This window comes from Brassica rapa, chromosome A03 (genome assembly GCF_000309985.2).
Source record: "Brassica rapa cultivar Chiifu-401-42 chromosome A03, CAAS_Brap_v3.01, whole genome shotgun sequence".
NCBI lineage: Eukaryota > Viridiplantae > Streptophyta > Magnoliopsida > Brassicales > Brassicaceae > Brassica > Brassica rapa.
Window position 1 is genome coordinate 2,283,321 of NC_024797.2, and position 23,616 is coordinate 2,306,936.

The window sequence follows — 23,616 nt, forward strand, 5'->3', positions numbered from 1 at the left end:
GACACCGGGGCAACTCACAGTTTTGTAAGCCCTAGACTTACGCGTGAGTGGGACTTTAAGGGGAACTTCAACACCATGGTGACGGGAGTCGAGACGGCAGGAACAGAGAAAATGGCCACGAGGGGTAGATATGAAGAAGTACCGGTGATCCTGCAGGTGTGAACTTACCCGGAGACCTGCTGGAGTTAGAACTGGGGCGTTACGAGGTGATCTTGGGAATGGATTGGCTAGCACAACACAGAGCAGTGGTTGAGTGTGCCAAGGCATGCGTTAGGATTCCGCTTGATGGGAGGCAAATCGTGTACAGAGGAATGAGAACTAGGACCGGAATAACTGTGGTGTCGATGGCCCATGCTGAAGAAGCAATCCGGAAAGGAGGAGAAGCCTTTTTAGCCACTATTGAAATGGTGGGTGAGACCGAAGCGCCAGATCTGGGGAGTATCCCTGTAGCAGCAGAGTATGCCGATGTGTTCAAACCACTACGCGGACCCCCACCTCAACGAAATAACGCTTTTACGATTGAGCTAGAACCCGGAACCGCACCGGTTTCCAGGGCCCCCTACCGTTTGGCGCCTGCAGAGATGGCTGAACTGAAGAAACAACTGGAAGAACTAGTGGAAAAGGGATTCATACGTCCGAGTAGCTCGCCTTGGGGGGCGCCGGTACTCTTTGTAAAGAAGAAGGATGGGAGCCTCCGACTGTGCATCGACTACCGGGGATTGAACAAAGTTACCGTTAAAAATAAGTATCCCCTACCCCGTATAGACGAACTTATGGACCAGCTGGAGGGAGCCACTTGGTTCTCGAAGATAGACCTTGCTTCAGGTTATCACCAAATCCCTATTCACGAAGAAGATATTAGGAAGACAGCTTTTCGTACCCGGTACGGACACTACGAATTCGTAGTAATGCCCTTTGGACTGACGAACGCGCCGGCAGCATTCATGGGGCTAATGAATGATATTTTCAGAGATTATCTGGACCAGTGTGTGATTGTCTTCATCGACGATATCTTAATTTACTCCAAGAGCCGGGAGGACCACAGACGCCATTTGGGTATCGTACTGGACAAGTTAAGGGAGCATGGGTTATATGCTAAGCTTAGCAAGTGTAGTTTCTGGCAACGTAAGATTGGGTTTCTGGGTCATGTGATCTCCGAAGCAGGGATAGCGGTGGACCCCGAGAAGATCACCGCGATCACGAAATGGCCAACACCAAGTAACGCAACAGAAGTACGAAGTTTCCTCGGGTTGGCGGGATACTACCGCAAGTATGTTTTAGGGTTCGCCACAATAGCCAGGCCACTCACCCGCCTTACGGGCAAGGAGGTTAGGTTCGAATGGACAGAGGCGTGCGAGGAGGGATTCAAACAACTAAAGGACATGCTGACTAGAGCCCCAGTACTGGTCCTACCTAGACCAGGGGTGCCATTTGTGGTCTACACCGACGCCTCCGGGATCGGAGTGGGGTGCGTACTCATGCAGGAAGGAAAAGTGATCGCCTACGCGTCCAGACAACTGCGGAAACATGAGTCTAATTACCCGACACATGATTTAGAGCTAGCGGCAGTGGTATTCGCATTAAAAATCTGGAGATCGTACTTATATGGGGAGAAGGTACAAATTTTCACGGACCACCAGAGTTTGAAATATGTGTTCACTCAAGGAGATCTGAACCTACGGCAGCGCAGGTGGATGGAACTACTAGCAGATTACGATCTGGTCATCGATTATCACCCCGGGAAGGCAAACCTGGTGGCAGATGCCTTAAGCCGAAGGAAATCAGACATCTCCGGAGCAAGGGAAACTCAGGAACTTGCCACAGCCTTATCAAAACTGCACCTCTGTGCGACGACCGTGAACGAAGAGGGCGCCGGGTTAGAGGTTGTGGAACAAGCCGACCTGCTGAGTCGAATCAGTAAGGCCCAGGAAACGGACTCCACACTCCAAAAGATGGTCGACAAGGAGGTGAGCGGGTACCGTACGGCTGGGAATGGTACCATCCTGTTTAAAGGCCGAGTGTGCGTACCACAGGGAGGGAACTTGAGGGACGAACTACTGGCACAAGCTCATCAATCACGATTCGCAATTCACCCGGGACGGACAAAAATGTACCAAGATCTGAAGCGGTACTACCACTGGGAAGGAATGAAGAGAGATGTCGCTTTGTGGATAGCCCGGTGTCAGACCTGTCAGCTGGTTAAGGCGGAGCGCGGAGTTCCAGGCGGACTGTTGCAGGAGTTACCCTTACCACAATGGAAATGGGATATGGTGACAATGGATTTCGTCACAGGGCTACCGCGGACCACGAAAAACAAGGACGCTATATGGGTGATAGTAGACCGCCTGACAAAGACGGCTCATTTTCTACCTATACGAACCACCGATAAGACGGAGGACTTAGCACGCGAGTATCTGAACGTCATAGTGAAGTTACATGGGGTACCGGTGAGCATAGTATCTGACCGGGATCCGAAGTTTACTTCAACTTTCTGGCAGGCATTTCAAAGAGCATTGGGAACCAAGGTTCGCCTTAGCACCGCGTATCATCCACAGACGGATGGACAATCCGAGAGGACCATCCAGACACTCGAGGATATGTTGAGGGCGAGTGTTTTGGAATGGGGGGGTAAATGGAGCGAATATCTACCGTTGGTGGAGTTCTCTTATAACAACAGCTACCATGCGAGCATCGAAATGTCCCCGTACGAAGCATTGTATGGGCGACCCTGTAGGACCCCCTTATGTTGGACCGAAGTGGGGGAGAAACGAGATATGACCCCCGAACTAGTTGGAGAAACGATCAAGCAAGTAGAACTCCTCAGAGACAGATTGAAAACGGCTCACGACCGCCAGAAGAGTTACGCCGACAAACACCGGAAGAGACTAGAGTTTGCGGTAGGGGATGAGGTGTACTTGAAAATGAGAACTTTTCGAGGGAATGACCCAAACCGAAAGTTGAAAAAGCTGAGACCCAGGTACATGGGTCCATACGTGATAAAGGAGAGAATCGGTGCAGTCGCGTATCGTCTGGTACTACCGCCGGAACTATCAGATTTCCATGACGTGTTTCACATCTCCGTGCTACGGAAGGTCATAAGAGAGCCTGAGCTGATCTTGCCGCACCCGCCTAAGGATGCGCAACGTAACTTGACCTTGGTTAGCAAACCCATAAAGATTATGGAGGAAAAGGAAGTAAATAACCGGGGACGAAAGGAAAAGATGGTTCTTGTACGATGGGAGAGGGATGGAATCCACGAGGATGTGTGGGAACATGAGTCGCACTTGAGGGCTAACTACCCCGAGATCCTTGGAAACGCGGAGCGGGACCAGGAGGAGGTCCAGAATTCGGGGACGAATCCTTTTCTAGTGGGGGAGAATTGTAACATCCCGGGCCCGGCCCAAAAGGGAACTCAAGTGCAGGAGGCCCAAGAAGAAGAAACCCTAGACATAACCCCTCCCATTGCTTATAAAAGGAGAAGTTCCCCTAGGGTTCAGCCACAAGAGAGACAGCAAGCGAAGCCCTGCCCGAGCAGAACCCCGCCGCCGCCTCCGCCTCAAGCCGCCGCCGCTCCACCTCCGGCGAAGCCAGCCGCCAGCCGCCCGCGAAGCCCTAGCCGCCGCGACCGAGCCCCTAGCCGTCGCCTCCTTGATTCAGTTTCGTGCAAGCAACTGAGATCTGAACCCTAAAGGTAAACCTAAGATCTCTAGTTCTAAGTCATTGGAAATGACAGATCCTAAACCCATCTCTCTCTTGTGTGAATCCAATTCTCTAACCAGATCTCGAGAAGTGACTGTTTCCCAAACCTAGATCTAGACCTACTTCTGCAAAAAGCTAAGGTGAGGACTTGCTGTGAACTTGTCTCATGTTGAGTAATCAATGGGACTTAGTCCTTTGTTAATCAGATCTAGATCTTGTGTGTATGTGTGATATGTTATGTGATTGATCTTGTTTAGACGGTAGTACATGTTGAAGTGATAAGAACATAGGCATGTAGGGTGGTCAAGAAATGATGATAAGATGATGAGACGTGTTGTGAATGATAAGTGAAAGATGTAAGAATAAGTACGAATAAGGGATCATATAGAGAGTCTAAGGTTTGTAGGTGGGGTAAGTAGTCCACGCTAGGTATCCATAGGAGATGTGGCGAATCCACATGAATATGGAAGCACCCATAGGAGATGTGGCGAATCCACATGAATATGGGGTAGAAGCCTAGTGGGGGGCTACCCACTGAGGAAAAGAGGAAAAGAGGAAAAGAGGAAAAGATGAAAAGGATATGCATTGTAGGGTCTTTAGTTCATGTCGGGTAGTATGGGATTCTGTGTAATAGATCTTATTAGCTCATGACTTGTGATTGTTTGCTCTTCCTGAGCTGAGTTCGTGGGTTCCTAGAACCTGCCCTCACTGAGTATTGTGTACTCACCCCTCTTTTTACAGGTATGGCCGAGAGGGAGCGGGAGTAGATGTCCGTATGGTGCAAGTGTTTTCTCGAGTCTTTCATTTTGGATTCTTTTCTTTCAGCCATTTCTTCTTAAGTTTTATTCGACATTCAGTTTTTAGTTGAGTTCGGTTTTATGTAAGACAGTTTGAGTTTTAATAAGAGCTTTTTGAACGAAAAGGTTTGAGTTAAAGTATTTGATAAGGTTCATCGGGCCAAGGCCGTTACACAGCTTACCATCGGGTTTATAAGTTTTTGATGCGCTTGATCTATACCTTTTGCTTCCCGGTTTAGGCCATTTTAAAGAAGGAACCCACAGGTCGAAACTCCCGGTGTCAAACAACACGTTGAAAGGCTGACCCGGAGTTCCTACCATAATTTGCCCGAAGTAAGTATTGTCATTAACATTTGTTAAAGTTACATCGTCCTTGTTCCACAAAGTTTTCGTACTTTTGAGTGGGATTCTCATCATGGCTTCACCTGGCAAAATAAATGAATTATTTATACATGTGAAATATCATATACACACACATATATATATCAAATATTTTTTAAAGAAAAATTACCTGTAGCATATCGAGAAAGGAAAAGAATAAGACCAGCAGCTATAATAAACCTTAAGCTAATAGTCATGGTTTCTCTCTTTCTTCTGTTTTTTTTTCTTTTCAAAATTTAATTATGCTATGCTGCAACTCAAGAGTTAAGACCGTATTTATAGAAACAGAAACCGAGAGGGGAGAGAGGATAGTTGAACACTTAGTTAGTATATTTTTTCATTTGGAAATGTAGACCAAAAATTTAGCATGTTTGTACTTATAGAATAATATTATTTTATCCTATTTTTGTCTTTATTTATTTGACCAATTTTGTCTTTTTGTTCTTTCTCTTATCAAAGTTAATGAAACAAATAGTTTTACAAAACCAAAAATTACGAAAAATAGGAACAATTCAAAAAAAAAAACTCATGTCAATGTAGTACTATTTTGTCGAAAACTAAAACTTGTTCAATAAAAATTTAAAATTTTGTTCTACGGATAATAGATTTTATATTCTACGAAAAATGACACAGAACAAAATGAATATCCACACTTTGTTAGATAATATATTTATATTAGGATAAGTAATCTATATATTCCAAATATCTTAAAATATGGGAAGTACAGTTACCAAATATTTTGAAGATATATGCAAATCTTTTCTATTTCCATATTTGAGTACAATCATTTTTTCTTAACAAAAAAATTAAAAACCCACCATGACCAAATATCATAAAATATGGAAATTATAGTTACCAAACACTTTTAAGATATATGCAAATCTTTTATATTCCATATTTTCAATCGATTTTCTTAACATTTTTTTTTTGAAATATCGATTCTATTTGTTTTTTTGAATTATACATGATATCCTGGTCTTCATAAAAGTGGGTCAAGACTAACCACATGTTAGTAGCTTATGTTTTCCGCCCACATATCCTATGTCTTTGGTAATGCTGACATGTTAATTTCATAGTAGCTGTGACTAGAACCCCACTACAAGAAAACAGGTTTTTACCTACTGGAAGAATAGTAGCTAATCGGTAGCTAAATCAAGATTAGCGACTGATTTACGACTAATTACGCCTGTCGTTATAGTGTGCGTCGCTAAATAAATCAGTCGTTAATCGGTCGGTATTTAGCCACTGACTAGCTGCAGTCGTAACGTAGTCGCTAAACTACGACTGATTTTGCGACTGCTTTTGTGACGTATTTAGTGACGAATATAACAGTTGCTAAACTGTCGGGAAATATAGCGACTGACTAGTGACTGATTACTGACCGAGGTAGCCACGGGGAACGACTGATTATCAACGTATTTAGCGACTGTTAAGTGACTACAAAGCTACTTTTTTTTTAGCGATACAAACATTGATTTGGGATTTGGTATTTATTTATTTTGGTTCACTTTTGATTTTTATTTGTGGGATTAATTATTTGACAGATGCTAAATGAAGAAACTGAAAGTAGATTAAAGTTTTTAGAATCCTAAATACCAAAAAGATACATCCCGAATCAAACACCAAAATACCAAAGGATACATACCAAAAAGTTATCAGAGTTGTTATATGTTCAAAATACCAAACACCAAAAGATAGTTAAATATGATAACCTAAGAACACAGAGCTTTCACTGATCAGGAGGAGCTGGAGATGATGCTTCAGAGGCAATGAAATCAAGGTATTTTTGGTCAGTTAAACGCATGTACTTGTGCAAAATGGAGAACTCAGCCATCTTAGCCTGGTTAATAGCTTGTTCCAGAGCACGGTCTGCCTCAGCCTTGGCAATACGGGCTTCTTGTTCTTTTATCTTGAGTTCAGCTTCTTCAAGCTTTTGTTGCATGTGCATGAAAGAATAGGAGCTGCTCGGGTCATTTCGTTTTCTCTTAAGCTTCTTCTTCAGGCTTCCAATACCAAAAAGGTCTCCTCTGTCATTGCAGAAAGTTGACTACAACAAAGAAAACAATGAGTAAGTCATTATCAATCAATTTCCAAGCTGGAAAACAACACCAAACTCTTAATGCAAAAACTTATGTGTAAAATATTAAAAAAAAAATACAAGACCTGAATAAACAGCTCGTTGTCCTCTTCTATTGCTAGCAAAAGCCCCTCTGAGATTTCAGTGTTATCCTTCCTAAGGTCAGCCAACTTCTCTTCCTTTTTCTTTTTGTAAGCCTCAGCAACTTTTTCTGCTTTGAAATCAACATAGGTTCCATCTTTTCTTGTATGAGCCTTGATGAATACTTCACCAAAACTCACAGGTCTTCCCAACTCCTCTATCTGAAATGAAATGGAAGAAAGACACACATGAAAAAGAGACAAGTGTTAAAGAAAACGAGACAAAGAAAATGATACTCACCAACTCCTGTTCGAGTTGCATATAGGACTTCTGTCCTGAGTTATGCTTGTGAATACCAAGACCATTACGTTCAGACAAACGAGCTGCTGATGCCTTGCGGCTCTTTGCCACTGCTGCCTCAGTGTCCCAATAAGCAGTCATTTGTTTCCAGAGTGTATCTCCTATCCAATTCGGTTGGTCGCGAGAGGTCCTTACATCACTGACCATACCTTTCATTCGAAGCTGACAAATGAATTCAAAGTGTTCTTGAACAAGACCGGTCAACATGGGATTCCATGTGTGTTTTTTCTACAAAACAACAGAGAAAATATAAGCTTATCGTGCATGGTTGCTAGCAACTTTACATATGTTTCAGTGTTCTTTGTTCCAACTAGTTTCATTGCATACTTTACTTGTCACAACAGAAAGAACTATAAACTGAATGTAAAAGATAGAGAAGGTTACCGCAAATTCAACGAAGTATCCTTCTTGTCTGTCTCTAGGCACACAGGTCCAGCTATAGAAAGGCTTATTAAACTTCTTTTTCATAATCTTTGTTATCCTACGGGTCAAGCTGGACTTGTCATAACCAAACCTACAACACAAGAGGAAAAAAACAGAGACTCTCAATCAGCAAACTCAAACTCAAACAAGGAGAGAGAAGACACTAGTATAATACTCACACACAGACAGAAAGAAGAGAAACGCAAACAAAAGCGAAACATAATTAAAATCTTCACAACAGAACCAAAAAAAAAAAAAAAACTAAGGTTTTGAAACGAAAAGCCAAAACTCGGACATAAGCTTAAACATATAATTAGCTCAACTTCGCGACTCAAAATTGTTTACTAGACTCAAACTCAAACAGCTAAAACTCGAACTCAAACTTAAGCACACTAAAACTCTCATGGAGACAAACTGAAACCTCACACAACAGACACAAAGTAGAGCAACCATACCATGTTGTACCAGGCTCGAGTTTGGGAGACAGGACCGTTGTCAACTCCTCTCGGCCTGGTTGGGCTAGCATACGGTTTAATACATCCATCACGTCCTCCGAGAGATCAGGTTCAACTGGAGCTTCGAACTCAGCAAAATCTTCTGGGTCTCCATGAGAGTTTTGTGCTTGAGAACTGTGAGGCGATGGAGCTCCATGAAGTGGAGAAGATGGAGATTCTTCAAGTGGAGGAGATTGAGATTGTCTCCGCCCAGGTTGAGGATATGAAGTACCTTCACCGCCAGAAGACTGAGGTACTCGAGTTGGAGGCTGAGTTTGAGGAACCGGAGCAGATCCAGAAGGTGGGAACGTGGAGGACGGAAAGAGTTGCCTCGGAGGTGGATAATCCCTTACCGACGGCGCCGGATTGTTGTTAGGGAGAACCACCGGTGGAAGATTCGACGTCGTCGCCTTAGAGACGAAGTCATACCGAGTCGGTAATGGTCTTGGTGTTTTATTAATCGACGAACCCGGTGCCACGAGTTTGCGCTTCCTCTTTCCACCCATCGCCGGAGTAGCTTCGGTGAAATCGCCGGAGTGAGAGGTCGAGATCGAGAGTGAAATCGCAAGTTAGAGAGGAGGCGGTGTGAGATCGAGAGAGAGTTAGAGAGTGATTAGGGTTGCCGATGAGTAGTAAAAAAATCTAATTAAAAGGGCCAAAAATAATTGGTTTTAGGCGGGTTTACTGAATTTTGGGTTTATAGGCGGGATTAGTTAAATTTTTGGGTTTAGGAGGGATTCTAATTATCAAATTTTTGGGTTTAGTAAATTTAGGGTTTATAGGCGGGTTACTTATGGTTTAGGTGGGATTACTTAGCTAAATACAATTTTTTTTATAAAAAAACACACCATAAAGTTAATGTTTCAATAATATATATCATTACATATTGCCTCAAATAACTTAAACATCATCATCAGAAGACGATAAATTACATCGGAATTCGTCATTTGGTTCTCCATCTCCCACTTCGAAATCGAGATTTATTGGTTCTTTTCGAGCATGTACCAAATGCTCAAATTGTAGGTCTTCAACTGTAGTCATCAAAACAGCATCATCGTTTTCTTGTTGTAACGTAATCGAGGCTACGTCTTCATATTCTCCAGCAACGATTAATCTCCTCGGATTCACTTTAAGAACATTAAGCCACAATTGCTTTGGTTTCCTTACATATGGATACGGGATATAACAAACTTGTTCTGCTTGTGAAGCTGTGTAATATCAAATATCAATATATACATATTATACGTACCTGATGTCAAAAAAAATATATATATATATATATATATATATATGTGTGTGTATGTACCTAGAATAAATGGGTCATATTTGTAGTATTTCCTTGATGAAAGAACATCAACGATACCACCATTGCTTCACCGAGTGCCTCTACCAAGAACAGGATCATACCACTTACACTTAAAAAGTGTGATTCTCAAATCGACCGCCCCCTCATACTTGATTTCTATGATATCAGTTAAGATCCCGTAGTAATGTGCTTCATCAGTTATATTTGTATAACTCTCTCCTTTAACACATACTCCATAGTTACAAGTCTTTCGTCCCTCACCATGCTTCTGTGTATGAAACAAAAAACCTCTTGTGAAATAGATAGGCCATGCTTTAGCTTTATTCATGGGTCCATTCGCCATATCTTTAACCCAGAGAGGAAAAGGATGTGTGTTGCTCCAGTAGCTAACCTGTATCAATAAATTTCATATATATATATATATATATATATATATATCAATATAAAGAACGAAAAACACTTAATACATGTATAATTACTAAGACATACATAATCTTTCACCCATATATGATATTCATCTGCTCTCTTCGTGGAGAGTTCTTCTTCGGAAATGTCCGGATATTTTGCACTGATATAATCTTCGAACATCCTATATTAGACCAACACAAATATGAGAAATCAAAGTAGCATATATAAAAAAAACATAAGGTTAACAATTGTCAAATTATATACCTCTCAAATGGCTGAAAATATTCACAATTTCGCAAAACATATGAATGTGCGCATTGATAATCTTTTTCGGATAGCCATATTTCTTGCATTTCTCCACTTGGACGACCTACGTGAGTAAATATATCAGGTACTCCTTCGACATGATATACGGGGACTTCACCTTCATCAAATCTCGTGAACCTGCCCAAATGATGAAAATATAACATTTTATATCTGAAAAAGTGAACATATGAATCATATCTATGTATTTACCTTGATTTCGTTTGTATATTGTCAGCAAAGTAGTGCTCCGAGAAAAAAGCGATCTCCTGGTTGATATATGCTTCAACTATCGATCCTGCCGCATATCTTTTGTTCTTTGCATTTGCTTTCAACTTTTTGAAATTCCTTTCAAAAAGATACATCCACCTATATTGCACGGGGCCTCCTAGTTCAGCTTCGTATGGGAGATGTATAGGCAAGTGCTGCATCACGTCAAAAAATGATGGTGGAAAGATCTTTTCCAAATTGCAGATTATCGAAACTATGTTTTGTTTAAGTTGTTTGACCCGACTTTTCTGCAAAGTCCTCGAGCAAAGGTCACGGAAAAATATACCAACACCTACAATATATATTCAAATTGCACATTGTGAGTACAACACTAATTATCAACACACATATATATATCAAAATTTCAAAAAACAAAAAATTACTACCTGATAACGCAAGATGGACGTTTTGGTCTAGGAGTTCTGCAAGTATAAATGGAAGTAGCCTCTCCATAAAAACATGGCAGTCATGACTCTTCATGCCTGAAAACTTGCCATTCTCAAGATCAACACACCTAGCTAGGTCTGAAGCATAACCATCTGGGAATTTAACCGAATGTTTCACACATTCCAATAAACTTGTTCTTGCGTTCTTGTCCAATGTGTAGGGAGGGAAAGGAGCTTGCCCATTGCTATCAACATGTAAATGTTCCCTATCACAGAAAAGTGCTATATCCAATCTTGACTTGATTGTGTCTTTCGACTTACCCTTCACATTCATAAGAGTATTCATGATGTTGTCAAAAAAATTCTTTTCTATATGCATCACATCAAGATTATGTCGAAGAATGAGGTCCCTCCAGTATGGCAGCTCCCAGAATATGCTTTCCTTGTGCCAATTATGGCGTTTTCCATATCCAGGTTTCTTCTTGTCATGACCATTTCCACCACACTTAGATGTTTTTGGTGGATTGACACCATTTAACAGCTCCGAATAAACTTGCTCACCAGTCAAAGATTCAGGTGGAAAATCATTCAAAGCGTGTTTTCCCTTCAAGAAGTCCTTTTTATTCTTTCTCAGTGGATGGTTACGAGGAAGAAATCTTCGATGACAATCAAACCAACAGGTCTTCCTTCCATTAGTCAGATAAAAAGCCTTACAATCTTCCATGCAAATTGGACAAGACAACTTCCCATGGGTCGTCCATCCTGATAGCATGCCATATGCCGGAAAGTCGCTTATCGTCCAAAGAAGCACTGCTTTAAGATTGAAATTTTGATTCAAGGAGACATCATATGCTTCAACTCCAGTAGACCATAACTCTTTCAACTCCTCAATCAAAGGTTTGAGGAAGATATCTAGACTAGCTCGCGGGTGATTCGGTCCAGAATTCAAAATTGTGAGAAACAAGTACTCTGTCTTCATGCACATACCAGGGGGTAGATTATATGGAGTCAAGATCACTGGCCACAACGAATGATTATTAGACATTCCAAATGGATTGAAGCCATCCGTACATAAGCCAAGATAAACATTGCGAGGTTCTTCTGCAAAACGGGGATGTTGATCTTGAAAGTATTTCCACTCCGCCGCATCTGACGGATGACACATTTCACCCTCTTTTGCTTGGTGCTCTGCATGCCATCTCATTGCTGATGCAGTCTTCTTGCTCTGGTACATTCTCTTCAATCTGTCAGCAATAGGTAGATACCACATACGACTATATGGTACTTTTGTCCTACGCCGTTCATTTTTAGGCTTCCATCTTGGTGCATCACAAAATTGACATTTATCCCATCTTTCATCTTATTTCCAGAAGATCATACAATTGTTAACACAAACATCAATTGTATGGTAGGGGAGGCCCAAATTGCGCATCAACCTTTCTGTCTCGTAATGTGAAGCAGTTGATTGGTTTCCAGGTGGTAAATAGTCTGATAACATTTGGCATACCGAATCCACACATTTTTCACTCATATTATAATATGTCTTATTTTGCAAAACTCGAGCAGCTAAGGATAACTGCGAGTGCCCTTCGTGACAACCATCATACAAAGGATTTTTTGCTCCTTCTAACAAATCGTAGAATTTTTTTGAATGGTTGGAAACCGGATCTACAACATTTTGATAACTATCATCCTGTTGATAATTATCATAATTCAAATTATCACGAAATGCATCATTCACCATTTCCACATATCTATCTTCTACTAAATTACCAACTTCTTCACTACCACTTAAATGTGTCGGATCAACATAACTCGTTCCTAATCCCATGTCGATTTCTTCTCCATGGTTGTACCAAACATAATAATCTTCCATAAATCCTCTACTATATATATGTTTCAAGATTTTTTGCCCCGAGAGAAATTTTTCGTTTCTGCAAATACTACAAGGGCAAAAGAACTTACCACCATTGCTCTGCGTTAATTCCTGACTATTTGCAAACGTCATGAATTCTTCTACCCCCGCGACAAACTCTCTCGAGAAATTCCCCGTTTCTTCATCAATTCTCTTGTACATCCAAGCACGAAAATTAATATAGTTGTTATAATTGCTCGTCATTGTTGTTAACGATTTTTTTTTCTTGAAATTCTTTAAAGATATGATTCTTACACGGGTGATGAAATAAGAAATGTGTCGGTTTTCATCTATATATAGAATATTTAGCGACTGTTTGGCTACTGTTTTGCTACTCTTTTGCTACTGCTTTTGCGAAATCCGGTGTACTAAACTCAATAATGATTTCCACGTGTTTTGTAACGGTATTTTGCGACTGATGGCCGACAAAAATATAGCGACCTAGTATAAGTAGCTAAATAGTCGCAAATTACCGACTGAATAGGGACTATGTCTTGTAGTCGTAAATTCGCGACTAACTAGTAACTGATTGTGGTTGGTCGCAAATCAGTAGCTAAATAGTAGGTATTCGGTCGGTATATTTAGCGACCGCAGCTGTAGTCACTAAATTCAGTAGGGAAATCCCTGTTTTCTTGTAGTGCCCTGATGGTTTCACCGCATTGGACTTTGACCTCAAATTAATCACCACCAAACCATAAGTGTTGGTTTGAAATACCAGTTCTTCTTCGTTCTAGCGTAAGAATCCCGATGATTTTAAGTTTTTAACACCATCTTCTTCTCTGTTATGCATATCTATACATATATCTATACGTCATGTGGTGCATGGGAACTGGATGAAGCTACATGATGGGGATTTCTCGGTTGTGGGTATTGTTTTGGGTTAGGGTGTAATGTTTTCGGTTTGAAAAATTGTGTTCCAACAGGAGGGTGTTGTGTTCAGGACATCAAAACATACTTGAGAAAAAAAGATATTTTTGAAGACCATGTCCTTAAACAGAGCATGCATTCGTCACAGGTCTCAACTAAGAAAGCTCGTTTATCTCAAAGCACATAAATTTCGTCGCCAAAATGCTGATGGCGTTTACTCACAACACATTCAACACATAAACCAACTAAATAAACTCACAATTGAAATTTACCAACCATAAACTAAAGATTTGACAACGAAGACGTTGCATATATAGTACAAACCAAATCCAAGATGATGTATATGAGAAAATTATAGCAGGAAGATAAATATGTTAGAGTTGAGACTACAACAACCCATAGAGTAATCCAAAACTCATTTTTAATCTCCTAGAAAAACGAAACAGAGAGAGAGCTGAATATAGAGATAAACCGGAAGGCAGATCGATCTTCTCACAGGTGAACATGGTAAATGTAACGCTCTCACTTGGAAGAGAATTGAAAAGGCACATTAATAGAGTTGAGACCAATCACATTTGTTTGAAATTTGGGACAAACCATCGAGCATTAGATAATTGAATTGACGAAAAGATACTTGGGTGTGGTCTTTCAATTTCTTGAGTGCCAAGATTGAAGATAAGTATATCGTTTTTACTCCAAAAATGACCCAAATCAGAATCACAATAGTTATTATGATTGCCGCTGAAATATATTGAGTTTCCGTTGACTCCTTTGATAGTGTTGGCAAGCGTAACGGTGATACCAAGATCCAAAAATATTGCTTCTTCGTCTCCCAAAGAATCAAGTTTCTCCCACTCGCTATTTGATGAATTCATCTTGTAGATGCGGAAGTACCAAACGTCGGAATTGCACAAAACTATGCTCTTAACCCTCAGAACTTCACCAGTCACTCTGACTACAAGATTTTCAGTCTTGATCTTCCTACATACATGAAGAGGAGCATCATAGTAGAAAACATCCTCTGGCTTTCTCGAATAATCATAGTTAACTTGCGTCTCAAATACTTGTCGCGGGATACCTTGAGAAAAATCCAAGACTTTGACATCACGAGAGCTAGTATACAAGTAAAGTCTATGATCTTTGTATACCATGTCAAAATTAAAGTTGAAAAGCTCAATTCGTTTCCAATATTTATCACCTTTTCTGGAATAAACCAAAAAACGGGCTTGGAGTATCCATATAACAACATAATCTTTGGTTTTTTCGTCGAACCAGAATAAAACATCTCTGTTGTCATGTAATTGTACAAGAAACATATCATCTTCAGTCTCCACAATGCTAAGTTGAGACTTCATGGAAGGCAGATCGATCTTCTCACAGGTGAATATATTCAAAATGTATATTATATTGTATTGATGATCGTCTTGCATCAAGAGCCAACTTCCATAAGTAGCCAAACAATTACTATTTGCAAAGTTGACACCTATATTTTGAATTCTGTATAACTTCTCATCTTTTTCCTCGGGATTAAACAAGAGGCAGTAATCTTTACCTTTTTCTGGAAATAGAATCAGCCAAGGGATTTGATTGTTTGGCGAAGATTGTTTGGATGCATAGCGCCAAGATAAACAAACAGATTTAGCCCTTTGAAAATCTGCAAAACCAAGACGTTCAAAAATCAACTGAATGAGATCTGAAGGAAGCTTGGACCACATGCTTGGTTCCATCTCACCACAACTCACTACTTTTAGAAATTACAAAGCTCTATCTCTCTTCTTTTTTTTTTTTTTTGGGTCATTACATTTGAGAGCTCCATCTCTTTATATTACTTTGAGCATGTACTACTCCAATCTATACAAAATGTAATATCTCACGGTAATCAATTTTTTTCAAAAGAAAAATATATTCTTTCTTAATTTAATAACATATTTGGAAATCATAATTTGGATGCATGTCCATAAGAAATGTGTAGACAGTAAGTAATTCTTTAATTTGTTTAAACAAGTAATTTTTATAAAGAAAAAAAATCCTAGTTTGATATTTGATAAAAAAGAAAGAAAATCAGGATGCATGCATGCATATATTAAGTTTATAATTTAGAAGGAAAAAATATCAACATCATACGTAATATATAAGCGAATTACAAATATATATATATATATATAAATTGTTAAACTATTACAAACTGATTAAAATATTGCTAAAATCTACATTACTTCGGATTCGTTACTCTTCATGATCATATCACTCATAAGATCAATGACTAAGAAATTTGTAAAGATCAAACGAATAAACTCTTAACAACGGATCTTCGACGACAAAGACAAAGCAAGTTTTGTCGTTCGACCATTATTAGATATACCACTTGCTGTACAGATTCTCAAGTAAGGAAGTTAGGTGCATTTAGAGGTTGTGGCTTGATTTTAGTTACATAGATACAACCAATCACTCACTTCCTTCCCAACCTAACTAAAAGAGCCTCATGCTTTGCAGCTCCCCATTTGTCATGATTTAAGTGGTTCACAATAAATTTAAATAAATATATATTATATTAAATTATTATTATTTGTGGATTTAGGTATTGATTTTCAGAACTTTACCAATCTAGTTGCTATTATAAACTTAAAAAAAATTAGAGCATCATTGGTGGATATCTATATGGATATCTCACTAATATTAATGTAAAGACAAGTGCTATCGATTTGTTTTTGGGTTTCTTCATGAAAAAACTTGTCTCATTCTATTTCATCTAGCTACTTTAATTATTTTTTATTTTTTTAATAGAAAGAAACCCATTTTGATATCCTCCATAAAGATGTTCTTATAATTAGTTCTTACATCTATTCTTTAATATTATAATAAAAATGATTTTTAATCTTTTGTAGGTAGTTTATAGTTAGTTCTTACATGTTGATTTAACGAATCGGAAAAGAACTACATAGAGAAAACATGTTTGATACTTTTTAATTAATAAAATATAAAGTATGTCTCATAATAACACGAGGCGGAGATTATAAGAGAAATTAAGTCGATTTGGCGAATCCAAATTAACAGTTCCTAGAGTCTGGTAGTCTTAAATAGTTAGCGCCTAACATTTTAGAGGTTCAAAACAAACATTTTAAAATGTTACTATGAAATATAATTAATATATATACCAACAAAAATATATCCAAAATTTATATAAATTAATTTTAGCAAAGAGACAAAATTATAATAGTAAAAACTTAATAAAAAATTATATATGATTGTGAATATCTTCATCACTTATATATGTTATTTAAATATATACAATCTAGATAAAATATTTTAAGTGATATAATAATATAAAAAATGTAAAATATAATATTAAAGAAAATATATTTGATAAAATATGAAAAAACAGCAAAATAATAATAAAAAATCATCAAAATATAATAAATTATGATAATGAATAAATTTAAAATATAAAAGAAATAGTAATAGTTATACATCTCTTGATAATAAGTTCATACATCTCTTGATTTAATGAACCGAAAAGAAACTACAAGAGAAATATTGCGAATTTTTCTTTTTATTTTAATTAATAACTTATAGAGTATGTATCATGATACCGCCAGAAGATAGGAGATAATAAGATAAATTATTTGGACTTGGCGAATCCGACTTTAACAGTTCCTGGAGTCTGGTAGTCCCAAACAGTATGAAATGATCGAATGAATGGCGTGCCAAGTTGCCTACACAATCAAAAACACACATAAATAATTTTAAAGATTTTTATTTAAAAAGACGAAGTTAAAGATATATACTAAACAAAATTAAAGATGAAAAACTTACCATAAATCAGTCGTACCATCGGCGAATACACTCTTGCATTTTCCATTCTTTCTCTCAATGTACTAGGATTTTTTTTATAGAAAATAAGTAAAGAGAATAGTGAAAGAAAAAATAATAATATATATGTGTATTGTCTGGGACTTACATCACGTGGTGTCAGGGTAAAAATCTTTGCGGCTATTGTGAAGCTTAGACCATCCGCATTAGCGGTTTAAGAGAGGTTCGTGGGCTCGAAATCTTAGGCCCGTTGGTTTAAAAAAAAAAGAAAAATTCGATAAGTTTGATGAAACGGGCCTTGCGCATGAACCCGTAAGGGGCGGATGTTGCCACGCGGCGTACGCTGGTTGGTCAAGCGTTCCGCGTTGACGAGGAGGAAAGTCGGGCCACGTCTTGTTTCTTCTCATTTTCCCCTTTCTCTGAAAAACTAGGGTTTCACCGTGAGAGGCGACTTATCGTGCGACGACGATTCCCGGCGTTTTTCTCGACGTAATCGACGACGTCCTCTTCTCTCCACCAGCGTAGGTGAGTTCCTTGTAGGTTTATAGCTTTATTGGGTCGATTTTGGGGTGGGAAGCAATTATTCGATTTTGTAAATTTTTTGGGGGTTTCGAGTTAGGGATCTAAATCGTCATATGGGTTTCGATCAAGGGTTGTAGATCGTGATTGTTTTTTGTTTTTGGGTTATTTTTGCAGAGATTTGAAATCCAATTACGGTTTCGTTTTATGGGTGAGTGATGGGTTTATAAATTGAGTGATTGGTTTCGTTTTATGGGTTAAATGGAGTGATAGGTTTATGGTTGCAGATCGTGATAGTGGTTTACGAGTAATTATTTAACAAAATCTTGATTTATTTGACAGATGGATCCGGAAGAAGATAGAAGACATTCAAAGAAGCAACATGAACACATCAACATGTTAAGTTTCGTGGCGGATTCTGAGTACGGTATTCCTAAAAGGTGTCCGTGTGGTGGGAGACTCATAAACGAGGTGCGCAAAGTGAAAATGATGTCATGAAGACTGCGCATGACATCTATTTCAATGACTACCATCTCAAGTTTGCGCTTGAACATTGCTGGAGGGAACTCCGGTTTGATCAGAAGTGGAGGTCACACTCTCAGCCGAAGGAGAAAAGGAAGGAAGGTGGTGCGGAGGCGGTGCGTGAGGAGGAAGAGGTTAGGCCTCCTGGTGTTAAGGCTAGCAAAGCTGCTAAACGCAAGAAGCCAAATGAAGCAGCTTATGATCATATACATACCATCCTAGCTGAGAAAAATACCATTTCCAGACAAAAGATCCTTGATCGTTTGCTAGCCAAAAACATAGACACACTTTCTGATAATGAAGTGGCTCTCAAGAATAAACTCATCTCTGAAATGCTTTGATGTCTATTGTGTGTATTTTCTTGCTTTGCTTGAGTAGTTGATGTGTATTTCCTTGCTTTGCTTTACTGATTATGTTAGCTTTTCTTCTGCAGGTCACGGGTTGGAGGTGACAGTGTTGCAGGTCACGGGTTGGAAGTTTAGGTTGTTGCAGGTCACGGGTTATGTTTCTTTCTACACTGCAGGTCAATCATGTACTATGTCTATGTATTTTGCTATTGTTGTAACTCTGAACTTGGTTCACGGATGTACTGAACTTGATTCACGGATGTACTATGTTGTAACTCTATGTCTCTCTATTTAAATGATGTCTCTACTCTCTGCTTTTTAATCAAAGTGATCTTCTATTTCTTCTCTTGCTATTGTTTCTCTTCTGTGTGTTGCTCTTGTTTGTCTTGTTTATTTCAAAGTGATCTTCTATTTCTTCTCTTGCTCACGGATGTACAACATACAACAAACTACAACAACTAAATTCAAACAACAAAAACCTACAACAAACTACAACGTAAAGGCCAATGACCTGGCTTGTGGCAATGGAAGCAATCACCAGTTCGCATGGCTAACCAAGGAGTGAAGTCCGTGACCAACAAACACACATACAAGAGCAACTACCTTCAACAACAAACAAGAGCAACTACCTTCAAGATTGGTAAGAAAATATGGTTGTAGAATAAAATATGGATGAAGAAAAAATTGGATTCTTTAAAAAAATGGTTTATGAAAATTAGAAAGAATTTTAGTTAAAATATAATATGATTGAAGTTAAAAATTGGATTCTTAAAAAAAATGGTTTATGATAATTAGAAAGATTTTTAGTTAAAATAAAATAGGATTCTTAAAATAAAATATTAAATTACAAATCCCCTTTTGTCATGTTAGGAAGAAAACATCAACAATGTCATCCTCATCAAGTGATGAAGTTGATGAAGCTATAGAAGAAATGGTCGACGAAGTAGTTGATAATTACATCGACTCAATAGTTGAGGTCCAAGGTAAGAAGCCAAAAAGACGTGCTTATATCGACAGAGATCGGGAACAAGGACACAATCAACTATGGAACGATTATTTCAAAGAAAATCCTACATACCCACCGGAAATGTTTAGGAGGCGTTTTCGAATGAACAAGCCATTGTTCCTTCGCATTGTCGAACGTATAAGTAATGAAGTTCCATACTTTCAGCAAAGACGAAATGCTCACGGGAGGAACGGGCTATCTGCACTTCAAAAGTGTACGGCAGCTATACGTATGCTGGCATATGGTCAATCGGGAGATACATATGACGAATATCTCCGACTCGGTGACAGTACATCACGTTTGTGTTTGGCAAATTTCACGGATGCAATAATAGAATTGTTTGGAAATGAGTATCTACGAAAACCTACAGCCGAGGATCTTCAACGCTTACTCGATGTTGGAGAGGTACGGGGGTTTCCGGGGATGATAGGCAGCATCGACTGCATGCATTGGGAGTGGAAAAACTGCCCAACGGCTTGGAAAGGTCAGTTCACACGTGGTTCAGGAAAGCCGACAATTGTCTTAGAAGCCGTGGCATCACAAGATCTTTGGATATGGCACGCATTTTTCGGCTTACCAGGTACCCTCAACGATATCAATGTTCTTGATCGGTCCCCTGTTTTTGATGACATCTTACATGGTCGAGCACCAAAAGTTAAGTTCAAGGTCAACAACCACACTTATCGTATGGCCTACTATCTTACTGACGGAATTTATCCAAACTGGTCAACATTTATCCAATCCATCCCACTTCCTCAAGGTCCTAAAGCCGAGAAATTTGCAGAAAAGCAAGAATCCGCCAGAAAAGATGTCGAACGGGCTTTTGGAGTATTGCAATCGAGGTTTGCAATTGTTAAAAACCCAGCTCTCCAATGGGACAAGGAGAAGATAGGAAAGATCATGAGAACTTGTGTCATATTGCACAATATGATAGTAGAGAACGAACGACACGGATACGCTCAAATTGATACTTCTGAGTTCGAGTCCGGAGAATCAAGCAGAACTTCGAGGGTGACAAGGAGAGAAAGCATTCATGTCGGTGATATGTTAGGCATGCGCAGAGAAGTTCGAGATCCAGAGAAGCATGCTCGTTTGAAAGCTGATTTGATGGAAAATATATGGCAAAAGTTCGGTGATGAAGATGAATAAATAAGTTATGTATGTTAGAAAAATTTCTCTTTTATGTAATGTACTTTTAATGTATTGAATAAAATGTTTTCATAATTTTAATAATATGTTTTAATATTTTATTCATCTTTTCTGAATATTTTAAATTTTTTTAAAAAAAATTAATATTATTATTTTATTCCTATGAATTCCTTCATCGGGTTCACTAATGCAGAAAACAGCATATCCAAGTTCATAACTGTTCATGGGCCCACGAAAAAATAATAAAAAATGTTGGTGAACCCCAAAGAGGGGTTCACCAATGCTCATGCTCTTATAACTTCAGACAGCTTGTCATAATTAGAGCAGTCTGCTGCTACTCCGATTTGCTTATTAATCTTGACGATCAAATTCTAAGAATTACAATTACAGAGAAAAATGTTAAATTTTAATTTAACAAATGAAATGATGAGAGATAATTAATTAAAACAGAAAGACTTACCGGTGGACCACGAATGTATGTACTCCCCGAGTCCACAAGAACTTTGCATCCTTTGGAGCAAACTTTCGTGTCAATTTTGCCCACAAAAAAGGAGTTAATCTTGAAGGTGTTATGCGGCCCTTCCGCATCAACATAGGTATGAGCTCCCGTGAAGTGCTCTTGGTCTATACCTCCAAAGACTATTTCTCCACCGTTTTCACCAGAATCACTATATCGTCGAAGCCATATCGAGAACACTTTCTTTGTAACCACCCCTTCATCCATCATCGTTCTCCAGATGGGACGAGCTCCTGTGATGGTCGATTTCGATAAGCCTGAAAGTCCAAATATGCCATCCCACGGCCTTTGGTAAATCCGTTTACCCGGAGCTTCAGTTGCCTCAATGAACGCTTGCTGCTTGATGCGTAACCCGCCTATCTCGACCGCATCGTTGCTCATGAACCCCTTCAGAGAACCTGCTCCGTATCTGATTTCTGCTTTCTTCCCTGTGTATATATATATATATATATATATGTATATATATAGCAGATAGGTTTAAAATTCACAGATACAAAACCCACCAATTATATATATATATAGCTATATACATATATCATATTTATGGAATATTATACAGCTTACCATCGCGTTTGAAAGTCTTTGATGCGCTTGATCTATACCTTTTGCTTCCCGGTTTAGGCCATTCTAAAGAAGGAACCCACAGGTCGAAACTCCCGGTGTCAAACAACACGTTGAAAGGCTGACCCGGAGTTCCTACCATAATTTGCCCGAAGTAAGTATTGTCATGATCATTTGTTAAAGCCACATCGTCCTTGTTCCACAAGGTTTTCGTTTTGAGTGGGATTCTCATCATGGCTTGACCTATAAAAAGATAAAATAAAATAAAATGAATTATTTATACGTATGAAATAGTCATATACATATATATATATATATATATATATATATATATGGGAGATATATATCTAATACTTTTAAAAAGAAATTACATGTAGCGTATCGCGAGACAAAGAAAAGAATAAGACCAGCAACTATAAACCTTAAGCTAATACTCATGGTTTCTCTCTTTCTTCTGTTTTTTTTTTTTGAATTTGATTATACTATGCTGCAACTCAAGAGCCAAGACGGTATTTATAGACCATGAAATATTTTTCATTTGGAAATATTTTTCAAATTGAAGAATGTGTTGAATTTGACCCAGATTGCAACATTTTTCATTTGGAAATATTGACCAAAAATTTAGCATGTTTGTACTTATAAGATAATATCATTTTGTTCTATTTCTGTCAATATTTTCTTGACCAATTTTTTTTATTGTCCTTTGTATTTATCAAAACTAATGAAATAAAATAGTTCTACAAGACCCCCCCCCCCCCCCCCCCCCCCCAAATATAAAAATATTCTCATCATTGTAGTAGTATTTTGTCGGAAACTAAAACTTGTTAAATAAAAATTTCAAATTTTGTTATAGTAGATTTTATATTATACAGAAAATGACATTGTAAAAATTGAATTCTACGTTTTGTTAGCTAATCTGTTTTTATTTGAATAAGTAATCTATATATTTCAAAACTTTCTAAATTTCTTTTGAATGCATATTATATAACTCTAAAATTTGTAGGAATATGCAATCTTTTTTTTACTGTTTTTAACGCTTGCAATTCAATATTCTAAAATTAGTCAATTTTGATTTAGAACCTATTGTCTTATTTCTACACAGAGTAGAAATTGTAGTCTATGGATAATCGTTATCCTAAAATATGGAAAGTACCGTTATCTAATATTTTGAAGATATATGAAAATCTTTTCTATTTTCATATTTGAGTAAGATCAATTTTCTTAACAGAAAAAAATTGAAAAATCACTTGTATAATCATGACCAAATATCCTAATATATGGAATGTACAGTTACCAAATATTTGAAGATATATACAAATCTTTCCTATTTTCATATTTGAGTACAATCAATTCTTAATAAAATTTGTAAATCACTTATATAATCATGACTAAATATCCTAAAATATGAAAAGTATAGT

General features: G+C 38.2%; 5 protein-coding genes across 6 annotated transcripts; 1 reads left to right on the forward strand and 4 right to left on the reverse strand.

Moving 5' to 3' along the window:
• Positions 1 to 6,429: 6,429 nt before the first annotated feature.
• On the reverse strand, positions 6,430 to 9,044 carry LOC117132468. Of its 2 annotated transcripts, XM_033286577.1 has the most exons (6): positions 8,650 to 9,044; positions 8,274 to 8,601; positions 7,780 to 7,909; positions 7,336 to 7,623; positions 7,041 to 7,256; positions 6,430 to 6,924 (listed from the first exon to the last, which is right to left on the reverse strand). In XM_033286577.1, the coding sequence occupies exons 1-6, from the start codon at positions 8,816 to 8,818 to the stop codon at positions 6,607 to 6,609; spliced, it is 1,449 nt and encodes a 482-aa protein (XP_033142468.1). In that variant the 5' UTR covers positions 8,819 to 9,044; the 3' UTR covers positions 6,430 to 6,606. The 2 variants fall into 2 exon arrangements, with proteins under 2 accessions (XP_033142468.1, XP_033142467.1); XM_033286576.1 differs by having other exon boundaries at positions 8,274 to 9,044.
• Positions 9,045 to 9,162: 118 nt separating this feature from the next.
• On the reverse strand, positions 9,163 to 12,316 carry LOC108871146. Its single transcript, XM_033286565.1, has 5 exons — positions 10,986 to 12,316; positions 10,543 to 10,891; positions 10,291 to 10,470; positions 10,108 to 10,207; positions 9,163 to 10,009 (listed from the first exon to the last, which is right to left on the reverse strand). The coding sequence occupies exons 1-5, from the start codon at positions 12,253 to 12,255 to the stop codon at positions 9,686 to 9,688; spliced, it is 2,223 nt and encodes a 740-aa protein (XP_033142456.1). The 5' UTR covers positions 12,256 to 12,316; the 3' UTR covers positions 9,163 to 9,685.
• A 1,963-nt stretch (positions 12,317 to 14,279) lies between these two features.
• Positions 14,280 to 16,948, reverse strand: LOC103855972 (probable F-box protein At4g22060). Its single transcript, XM_033286589.1, has one exon. The coding sequence runs from the start codon at positions 15,492 to 15,494 to the stop codon at positions 14,337 to 14,339; it is 1,158 nt and encodes a 385-aa protein (XP_033142480.1). The 5' UTR covers positions 15,495 to 16,948; the 3' UTR covers positions 14,280 to 14,336.
• Positions 16,949 to 17,200: 252 nt separating this feature from the next.
• Positions 17,201 to 22,696, reverse strand: LOC103855971 (procardosin-A). The gene is made up of 7 exons (XM_033286592.1): positions 22,570 to 22,696; positions 22,202 to 22,441; positions 21,581 to 22,065; positions 21,416 to 21,491; positions 17,726 to 17,772; positions 17,581 to 17,642; positions 17,201 to 17,480 (listed from the first exon to the last, which is right to left on the reverse strand). Exons 1-7 carry the CDS (start codon positions 22,634 to 22,636, stop codon positions 17,387 to 17,389), a joined length of 1,071 nt encoding a protein of 356 aa, XP_033142483.1. The 5' UTR covers positions 22,637 to 22,696; the 3' UTR covers positions 17,201 to 17,386.
• On the forward strand, positions 17,787 to 21,429 carry LOC117132469 (putative nuclease HARBI1). Its single transcript, XM_033286585.1, has 2 exons — positions 17,787 to 18,102; positions 18,439 to 21,429. The coding sequence occupies exon 2, from the start codon at positions 19,852 to 19,854 to the stop codon at positions 21,118 to 21,120; it is 1,269 nt and encodes a 422-aa protein (XP_033142476.1). The 5' UTR covers positions 17,787 to 18,102; positions 18,439 to 19,851; the 3' UTR covers positions 21,121 to 21,429.
• Positions 22,697 to 23,616: the final 920 nt, after the last annotated feature.

Excerpts from the sequence above, each read along its gene's own strand:
- LOC117132468 (XM_033286576.1), bottom strand. The coding sequence starts at position 8,818 with ATGGGTGGAAAGAGGAAGCGCAAACTCGTGGCACCGGGTTCGTCGATT. Across the intron at positions 7,624-7,779 it reads GATACTTCGTTGAATTTGCG|AAAAAACACACATGGAATCC; the intron begins GTAACCTTCTCT and ends GTTGTTTTGTAG. Across the intron at positions 6,925-7,040 it reads ACAACGAGCTGTTTATTCAG|TCAACTTTCTGCAATGACAG; the intron begins GTCTTGTATTTT and ends TCTTTGTTGTAG.
- LOC103855972 (XM_033286589.1), bottom strand. The coding sequence starts at position 15,494 with ATGGAACCAAGCATGTGGTCCAAGCTTCCTTCAGATCTCATTCAGTTG.
- LOC103855971 (XM_033286592.1), bottom strand. The coding sequence starts at position 22,636 with ATGAGTATTAGCTTAAGGTTTATAGTTGCTGGTCTTATTCTTTTCTTT. Across the intron at positions 17,643-17,725 it reads TTACCCTGACACCACGTGAT|TACATTGAGAGAAAGAATGG; the intron begins GTAAGTCCCAGA and ends AAAAAATCCTAG. Across the intron at positions 17,481-17,580 it reads GATGGTACGACTGATTTATG|GCAACTTGGCACGCCATTCA; the intron begins GTAAGTTTTTCA and ends TTGATTGTGTAG.
- LOC117132469 (XM_033286585.1), top strand. The coding sequence starts at position 19,852 with ATGTCATCCTCATCAAGTGATGAAGTTGATGAAGCTATAGAAGAAATG.
- LOC108871146 (XM_033286565.1), bottom strand. The coding sequence starts at position 12,255 with ATGTGGTATCTACCTATTGCTGACAGATTGAAGAGAATGTACCAGAGC. Across the intron at positions 10,471-10,542 it reads AATATACAAACGAAATCAAG|GTTCACGAGATTTGATGAAG; the intron begins GTAAATACATAG and ends TCATTTGGGCAG. Across the intron at positions 10,208-10,290 it reads TATTTTCAGCCATTTGAGAG|GATGTTCGAAGATTATATCA; the intron begins GTATATAATTTG and ends GGTCTAATATAG.